Below are 9,115 nucleotides of genomic sequence, written 5' to 3'. Positions count from 1 at the left end.
TTGGGTTGCACCTTTTTCTTCATGGTCCTGGGTTCGAGCCCCGGGGAAGTCCAACCTTGGTGGGTCGTCCCGGGTCGTCCTCTGTGTGGAGTTTGAGTGTTCACCCTGTGTCTGCATGGGTTTCCTCCGGGGGCTCCGGTTTCCTCCCACAGTCCAAAGACACGTAGGTCAGGTGAATTGGCCGTACTAAATTGTCCCTAGGTGTGTGTGTGTGTGTGTGTGTGTGTGTGTGTGTGTGTGTGTGTGTGTGTGTGTGTGTGTATGTTGGCCCTGTGTGATGGCCTGGCGGCCTGTCCAGGGTGTCTCCCCATCTGCCGGCCAGTATCTCCTCCGATACATGTGGAGTCACCAGCTGCTTCTTTTCACCTGACAGTGAGGAGTTTCACCAGGGGGAAGTAGCGCGTGGGAGGATCACGGTATTCCCCCCCAGTTCCCCCTCCCCCCTAAACAGGTGCCCCGACCGACCAGAGGAGGCGCTAGTGCAGAGACCAGGACACACACCCACATCCAGCTTCCCACCCGCAGACACCGCCAATAGTGTCTGTAGGGACGCCAGACCAAGCCGGAGGTAACATGGGGATTCGAACTGGCGATCCCCATGTTGGTAGGCAACAAAATAGACTGCTACGCCACCCGGACACCCTCTGAGAATCCCAGTTTTATGCACAAGAGTTAACACAAATCACACAGTCCGTAATTGAGCGGGTTCAATTGGGGAGAAAAATGGGGAAAAATCCAAAAAATAAAAAATCACAGACCTGTAAAACTGAACTTTATTCACGCATTGTTAATATTTGGGGCCGAACAAGAGGCGACACTTAAGTCGCCAGCTGTGACCGGTGTGACTGGCAGCCCTGGCTGTTAATCCAGTTCTGAGACTCATTAATGGTCTGAAGCCAGCTTTACGATGGCTAATGATAAGCTCTGGTATCCTTGCTGCTGTTAACCTGCGCCGCTGTTTGCACCGGGAGGCCTCTGCTGAGAGGTTTCTAACAGATGGGCCCTGACACAGGTCAGACCGGGCCACGCCACACATCCATCAGCGCCCCTTTCCAGAGCCAAAGGGAACTGACGGGTCAACGGGACTGATTAAACCTGTATTTATCCACTCCTAAGTAGTGCAAGCTATTATTTAATGCTAGGAACGTCAGGTGTACAGTAAAATATATTTTTAAACACGTACGCTGTAGACTGTGCTACTACATGTGATGAGTTTGTGTCACATGAGTTGTTAGGCCTCGAAACTGACCAGCTTTATAAACTTCTATCTCTAAAATTAATCATTTCAAAAATCTTAATTTTTGAGACTGAAATGTGTCCAGAAATATTTAGGCGTCCCTTAGCTGTGGATGAAATGTCTTGACTCCAGGAACATCAACGTTTAAATATTCAGAAAAAGGGTATTTTGATTTCGCATGTCATTGATCCTTCATAAGAGTGCAAATATTGAATGATCTGTCAAACCTAATGAATATTATGGTTTCTACTCCAGCAATGCGGCGCTGACTTTTAGAGCAGGAGCAAATAATGACGACGTTAGTTTTTCCTCTTGTGTTGTTTATTGCACTTACAATGATATTCAAACTTGTTTGATTTAATACTTTTAAAAAGGTATTCTGCCTTTTATGCTGACACTGCATGGTTAAACATTAATATGACGGACGGCATTGCGGCCCTGACCTTTGCCCTCCGACTTCAAGCTCTGTTTAAGTTTGCTGATGTGGGACGCTTCAGGATACGGCATACAGGAAGTAAACGGCACAGCTGAAGGGAGCACTTGTAAATAAGAAGACCCACATTTTAAAATTATTTTTAATTTAATTTAATTCTTCTTTTTTTATGGGCAGTACGGTGGCGCAGTGGTTAGCGCGGTTGCCTCACAACAAGAAGGTCCTGGGTTCGAGCCCCGGGGTAGTCCAACCTTGCGGGTCGTCCTCTGTGTGGAGTTTGCATGTTCTCTCCGTGTTTGCGTGGGTTTCCTCCGGGGGCTTCGGTTTCCTCCCACAGTCCAAAGACATGTAGGTCAGGTGAACCGGCCATACTAAATTGTCCCTAGCTCTGTGTGGTGTGGTGTGGTGTGGTGTGGTGTGGTGTGGGGGCTGTGTTATGGTCTGTCGGCCTGTCCAGGGTGTCTCCCCGCCTGCCACCCAACAACTGCTGGGATAGGCTCCAGCATCCCCGCGAGCAGGATAAGCGGTTTGGATGATGGATGGATGGATATTTTCTATAGCGTGTGCACAACGCAAAAACACAACACATTACAAAAAAAAGAATAACATCATCTTGAGCACGGATATGTTGGGTTTTTTGGTGGTTGATAAATTCATGTAGCCCTAGCATCGCTATATTTAACTAAACATGACTATTTATCTCTGGTATGTAACGACTAACATGTCTTTAAGTGGCTCTATGTGTCCCCTGCATCTCAAGAACACTCCGCCGGTGTTATGTATAGCACAGAGGATAAGGGAACGCCGGAAGGAAATCCCTTATCCTCCTCCTACCCACCTCGGGGATCCCTTTGTGTGAGTGGAAGTGTGTCCGGTTTAGTCGTCTGCTATTTTAGAATTTATTTATTCACAGATATAAGAAAAGATTTTTCAGATTTGATAAAAACCACGTGGTGTCTTAAGTAAACAAATAAATAAATAAAGCCAAACTAAGGAAATGTAGACATATGACAAACTAAACACAACTTTTCCGGCCACCATGACTGATATCAACCTACAAGGTAAACGTTCTTTGGAAATCTCCTGAGACGCGAGGATGTGAAATCGGGGACATGTCACACTTAATGTCCACTGGATGGATGGATGGATGGGGGGGGGGGGGCTTGTATAAGCATCCCGACCACATTTCCACCCTGTATGCGGGATGCTGGAGGTATTCAATCGTTCTTGGAAGACATAAGAGTTTATCCCATTAAAGGGTTATCTCTCCTTTTGGCTGTCAGAGGACTTTGTGGAGATTAAGAGTGTCTCAGTGCAACGGATCTCAGCCAGCGGCCGGTGCTGTCTGCACGCCAGCCCCGTCGCCTTCACTAGTGCTGTGTGCGGGTGCCTGTCACTGCCAGCCCTTTGCAGGAACCTGGACATATTCCCACTCGCAGGAAAAGACACACCTCTGAAGGAAACAAACAGAAAATGGGCGCTCACGGCTCCAACTTGGAAAACATTCTGGAGGAGGACATGCATCACTGGTACAACAAGTTCACGAGGGAGTCCCCGTCAGGACTCGTCACGCTGTTTGAGCTCAAGAGTATGCTTGAAATGAACGGCATGACGGAGGAGGCCAGCAGCTACGTGGACCAGGTTTTCTTCACCTTCGACATGGATGGGGTAAGACAATGCAACATGCCTGGTAATTTACCTTGCTCAGTACAAAAGAATCAAACGAGTCCGTCTTCTCAGAGATGCGGTTTTGCTTATGTCAACACCACACCGGCGGGGACGGGCATCGGTTGAACTGAATGAGGCTGTTGGTTATTGAATGCTGCATGAGTAATGTGTCATATCTTTCTCAGTAATGCAATGTCAGTACTTCTTGTTATTTGCCCTTGTTTCCTCAGTTCATGCCTTGTCATGTGCTATAGGCTGTAGTCAATCTTGCCATTGCAATGGTGCACGATTTCCTGTGGTTTTACTTGGAGAGTGCAGGCTCTCAGTGGAGTGTTGAAAAGAAGTAGAGACCTTTTACGTACATACGTTGTGCAAAATCCACTGGTCCACAGGTCAAAGTCTTCAGTAGACCATTACAACCAGATGTGACCCCTGAAATTTTGATTGAATTTTAAAGCATTGAATGTTGCATATTGTAGAATTATGATTAATATGTTACCGCGTGGGGCGGCACGGTGGCGCAGTGGTTAGCGCGGTCGCCTCACAGCAAGAAGGTCCTGGGTTCGAGCCCCTGGGGTTGTCCCACCTTGGGGGTCGTCCTGGGTCATCCTCTGTGTGGAGTTTGCATGTTCTCCCCGTGTCTGTGTGGGTTTCCTCCAGGGGCTCTGGTTTCCTCCCACAGGCCAAAGACATGTAGGTCAGGTGAATCGGGCATACTAAATTGTCCCTAGGTGTGCAACCAATGACAGCTGGGATAGGCTCCAGCATCCCCGCGACCCTGAGAGCAGGATAAGCGGTTTGGATGATGGATGGATGGTTGTTACCACATGTTATGATTGCCTTTCTACTGCATCACCAGCACTCTTTTACCTCGACCATAAAATCTGATCCCTGTTTCACGAGATCTCGTGTTTAGTACTGGTGTGTGCGTTGCAGTTGGAGCATATCCATTTAAAGTTCATCTTCTAACAGTCTGTTTTATCTCTGCTTGTACAGGATGGATACATCGACTTTGTGGAATATATTGCTGCGCTAAGTTTACTACTGAAAGGAGAAATAAACCAGAAGCTAAAGTGGTACTTCAAGCTCTTCGATCAAGACGGAAATGGGAAAATTGACAAGGGGGAATTGGAGACTATATTTAAGGTTGGTGGTCTTCCAACGTTTCGTGACTCAAAACAGTGTGGCGAGTTGCTTTAATCTAGCGTACTGTTAAGCTTTGTTACGTGCTTACAGAATTCTTAAGCTTAGCACCTAAAGACTGAAAAGGTTTTACCCAACCATGAACGAGACATGACACTTAATCCAGAGGTCTGCTAATCTGACCCACAGTCTAAATATATATATATATATCTTGACATGCTGACCTTATTTCACTTACATAGTTTTTATCTGACCGATGATGTTTATCTCATCGATTAAATACATATCCATCGTATCTGTAATTGCTAAAAGGTCAAGTTTATATCTCTAATCGACTTGCCTCACAGCAAGAAGGTCCTGGGTTCGAATCCCAGGCCATCCCGGGTCCTTTCTGTGTGGAGTTTGCATGTTCTCCCCGTGTCTGCGTGGGTTTCCTCCGTCTGCTCCAGTTTCCTCCCACCATCAAAAAGACACGCATGCTAGGGTTAATACTCCTGCCTGTGCCCCTGAGCAAGGCAATGGAAAGGAGAACTGGAGTTGGTCCCCGGGCGCTGCAGCTGCCCACGGCTCCTATACAATAGGATGGGTTAAATGCAGAGAACACATTCGTTGTAAGAATAAAATAAAGTGGCTTTCATTTCAACTTTCATTGGCTGCAAATTACTTTGTACTCATTTGTTAAATACACCTCTTGATGGCGTTCTCCAGTTCAATTTGATTCTAACAACCTGAAGCGCACTAAAGGGAGCTTCATTATTATCAGTTGTAGTAGTTGTAGTAGTATCCTAAATGGAGGATCTATAACATCATGTGAGCTTGGTGTAAGAAATTAATTGAACATAAAAGCTCTATGTACAAGTGCCTGGATGATTCGATGAACTGAAACAAACATCCTACTTTTCTCAAAGGCTATTCAAGACATCACCAGGAGTTATGACATCCCTCCGGAGGAGATAGTGACCATTATATATGACAGGATTGATGTGAATGGAGAAGGTAAGGGAAATCTTGTTCACCAGTATTCATCTAGTGACATAACTTAGCACTCCTTCACCATAACCAGAATTTCTCAGAATGAAGCCAAAAACATTTTCTCAGAGGGCCTCCGGGTAGCGTAGCGGTCTATTCCGTTGCCTACCAACACGGGGATCGCCAGTTCAAATCCCCGTGTCACTGCCGGCTTGTTCAGGCGTCCCTACATACACAGTTGGTTGTGTCTGCAGGTGGGAAGCTGGATGTGGGTATGTGTCCTGGTCGCTGCACCAGCGCCTCCTCTGGTCGGTCGGGGCGCCTGCTTAGGGGGGAATAGCATGATCCTTCCACATGCTACGTCCCCCTGGCGAAACTCCTCACTGTCAGGCGAAAAGAAGCAGCTGGCGACTCCACATGTATCGGAGGAGGCAAGTGGTAGTCTCCAGCCCTCCCCGGATCGGCAGAAGGGGTGGAGCAGAGACTGGGACGGCTCGGAAGAGTGGGGTAATTAATTCAATTGGGAAGAAAAGGTGGCGGGGGCACAAAACATTTTCTCGGTTGCTAATGAAACCATGTGAAGAGGTGGTATTATGAGGCCAGATTTGCACCAGGCATCAAGTCACACCAAGATGATCTTGGACAGTGGTGCCCAACCCTGCTCCTGGAGAGCTACCCTCCTGCCGGTTTTCACTCCAACCCTGATTTAACACATCTGATTCAATTAATCAAGGTCTTGGTCAGTAGGTAATTAGTAGAATCAGGTGTGTTAAATTAGAGTTAGAGTAAAAAACGGCAGGATGGTAGCTCTCCAGAAGTGGAGTTGAGCACCACTGGTCTTGGATTTTGGAGTGAAATGCACCGATGTTTGCTGCTAAAGAGATGCAATTGTACAATGTTGTAATGTACAAATCTCCTGTTTGGATAACTGATTGTCCTTCTATAATTACAAACATTAAAATGGGAAAGATGTGATTATTCATCTTTGCTCTTTTGTTTCCTCAGGTGAGCTGACGTTGGAGGAGTTCATCAGTGGAGCAAAGGAGCACCCGGACATCATGGAAATGCTCAGCAAAATGATGGATCTCACCAATGTCCTCGAAATCATTGTCAGAGGTCAAAAACAAAAACCAGCAGTAAAATGAATCCTCGGTCACTCACAAGTTGGACTGTATAGAGAGCGCTGGGAGGATTGCTCGATTTCCAAAGGCAATGGTGTTAGGGTGGCAAACAGCGTTGTGTAAAAAGGTAGTACTTGATGAAACCCGGGTCCGACCTCTCATTTGGGACAGACCCAATGGACTTGAGAGGGAGAAAAATGAGGGGTCGTAAAACACATTTACCAATATGAGCTCTCTCAATGTCACCTGGGGTTACCCAAGAATCCCTCCTTCTCCTTCTGTTGAGGCTCTCGCTCTTGGGTTCATGAAACAGCACTGAAAGGTGAGCCGATGGTGCTCGTGGGAGGAGGCCAATCCACTTTCGAGGTCACGTCAAAGTATCTGAAGATGACAAAGTATCACCCAGGTCGACGGTCGTCCAATACCGCATAAGACAAATCACTTTGATTAATCTGATTAAGCATTTGTTTACATGACTGCACCACTGCTGAAGACAAGTTAGAGTTAGTTCAAGTGAGAGGCCGATTCTCAGTCTTGACATGGACCTATTTAGGATTCACTGTTTTCATATTTGTATCCTTAATCAGATTAGCTCAAGGATGATGTTAAGAATCATCAGCTGAGGGCATCCAGATAAGCGTGGCGGTCTACTCCGTTGCCTACCAACACAGGGATCGCCAGTTTGAATCCCCGTGTTATCTTTAGCTTGGTCAGGCGTTCCTACAGACACAATTGGCTGAGTCTGCGGGTGGGAAGCCGGATGTGGGTGTGTGTCCTGGTCGCTGCACCAGCGCCTCCTCTGGTGGGTCAGGGTGCCTGGGAAAGGGGGAACTGGGGGGACTAGCATGATCCTCCCACGTGATGCGTTCCCCTGGTGAAACTCCTCACTGTCAGGTGAAAAGAAGCGACTGGTGACTCCACATGTATCGGAGGACGCATGTGGTAGTCGGCAGCCCTCCCCGGATCGGCAGAGGGGGTGGAGCAGCAACTGGGACGACTCGGAAGAGTGAGGTAATTAGCCAAGTACAATTGGGGAGAAAAAATCAGCTGTTTCCCCAAAAGATATTTTGAAATGCAAAATGTTGTCCTAATACAAATTAGTTGGAAATTCCTATTTTCTACAAAATGATTAACCTTGTGAAAAGTTGTCTTAAACACCATCTATCTACCATTTTATCTTGTGCTTTGCTCATGCAGTCTCAAACCTGGAAGAAACTACATCAAATTTTGTGATAACTGAATATCCATGACTGTTAAATTATTTGTTTTATCACGTACATGGTGTTTTTTTTACCAGATTTTGTTGCAAGTGTAAACGTGTTGCCTTACAACCGATGCAAACTTTGTATATAAAAATTAAATGTTTGGTTGCATTGGTTAACTCAGCTGAATTAGAACAACACAAAGCCATTAAGTAACAACAATTGTGCAGTACTCTACAGTGAGCATTCAAACAGAAGTTCAATTAAAAAAACAAGCTAACAAACTTGGTCTGACACTGTGTAAAGTGCTAATTTATCAGTGGTTACTATACATGAGTCTAATGACTCAATCTCATTAGCACAATGGGATTCAGTCCCCCTAGTGTCCAAACTAGCGCTGTGGGTAGAGACCTGCCACTGGGGCTATCATGTGAGCACGTTCCCTAACTGCGGCACGGTGGCGCAGTGGTTAGCACGGTCTGGGTTCGAGCCCCGGGGTAGTCCAATCTTGGGGGTCGTCCCGGGTCGTCCTCTGTGTGGAGTTTGCCTGTTCTTCCCGTGTCTGCATGGGTTTCCTCCGGGTGCTCCGGTTTCCTCCCACAGTCCAAAGTCATGTAGGTCCGGTGAATCAGCCATACTAAATTGTCCTTAGGTATGAATGGTGTGTGGGTGTGTGTGTCTCGGCCCTGTGCGATGGCCTGGCGGCCTAGCCAGGGTGTCTCCCTGCCTGCTGCCCAATGACTGCTAGGATAGGCTCCAGCATCACCACGACCCTGAAAGCAGGATAAGTGGTTCTGATAATGGATGGATGGATGGATGGACGTTCCCTAACCAATGTTTTGTGAGTTTGCTGAGCTGTATGGAGGCCATGTGTGCTTACTGGTAACCTACCATCTCCCCAATCTCATCTTAAACCAATGCTATTATTGTGGCGGACACTAGGGGCTATGCCTCTCACCCAGCAGGACTGTGAGCTGGGGGCGTGGTTTACGTTCCCGGGCTCGCTGGTGCAGGGTTGTTCCTGCTGCAGTTGGTTTTTGGAGTTGAGGAATAAACATCAAACTCGCCTTGGTCTCCTGTGTTTTTCCTCATTCCTGCCACATTGGTGACCCCGAATTGAACATGTTTGGAGCAGAAGAGGAGTGTGAATCCACTTCGGCCACGCCGCCCCAACTCTCACAGTTGGCCGTTCTCGCCGCGGCTGTGAAGCTCCCAGAGTTCTGGCAGAACGACCCGGCCTCGTGGTTCCAGCATGTCGAGGCGCTGTTCCACCTGCGTGGAATCTCCGCGGACGACTCCAGATATTATTTGGTCGTCGCTGCGCTGGACCAGCAGTCCACAC

General features: G+C 47.3%; 1 protein-coding gene across 1 annotated transcript; it reads left to right on the top strand.

The window, feature by feature from the left end:
* The first annotated feature begins 3,143 nt into the window (after positions 1-3,143).
* Positions 3,144-6,595, top strand: guca1c (guanylate cyclase activator 1C). Its single transcript, XM_056284021.1, has 4 exons — positions 3,144-3,338; positions 4,335-4,484; positions 5,390-5,477; positions 6,456-6,595. The coding sequence occupies exons 1-4, from the start codon at positions 3,144-3,146 to the stop codon at positions 6,593-6,595; spliced, it is 573 nt and encodes a 190-aa protein (XP_056139996.1).
* The last annotated feature ends 2,520 nt before the right edge of the window (positions 6,596-9,115 follow it).

Source organism: Lampris incognitus, chromosome 7 (genome assembly GCF_029633865.1).
Source record: "Lampris incognitus isolate fLamInc1 chromosome 7, fLamInc1.hap2, whole genome shotgun sequence".
Lineage (NCBI taxonomy): Eukaryota > Metazoa > Chordata > Actinopteri > Lampriformes > Lampridae > Lampris > Lampris incognitus.
The sequence above is the reverse complement of the archived record's forward strand: the minus strand, read 5'-3'. Positions and strand labels throughout refer to the sequence as shown.

Coding starts and splice junctions, on each gene's coding strand:
- guca1c (XM_056284021.1), top strand. CDS start 3,144: ATGGGCGCTCACGGCTCCAACTTGGAAAACATTCTGGAGGAGGACATG. Junction 4,485..5,389: donor AATTGGAGACTATATTTAAG/GTTGGTGGTCTT, acceptor CTTTTCTCAAAG/GCTATTCAAGACATCACCAG. Junction 5,478..6,455: donor GATTGATGTGAATGGAGAAG/GTAAGGGAAATC, acceptor TTGTTTCCTCAG/GTGAGCTGACGTTGGAGGAG.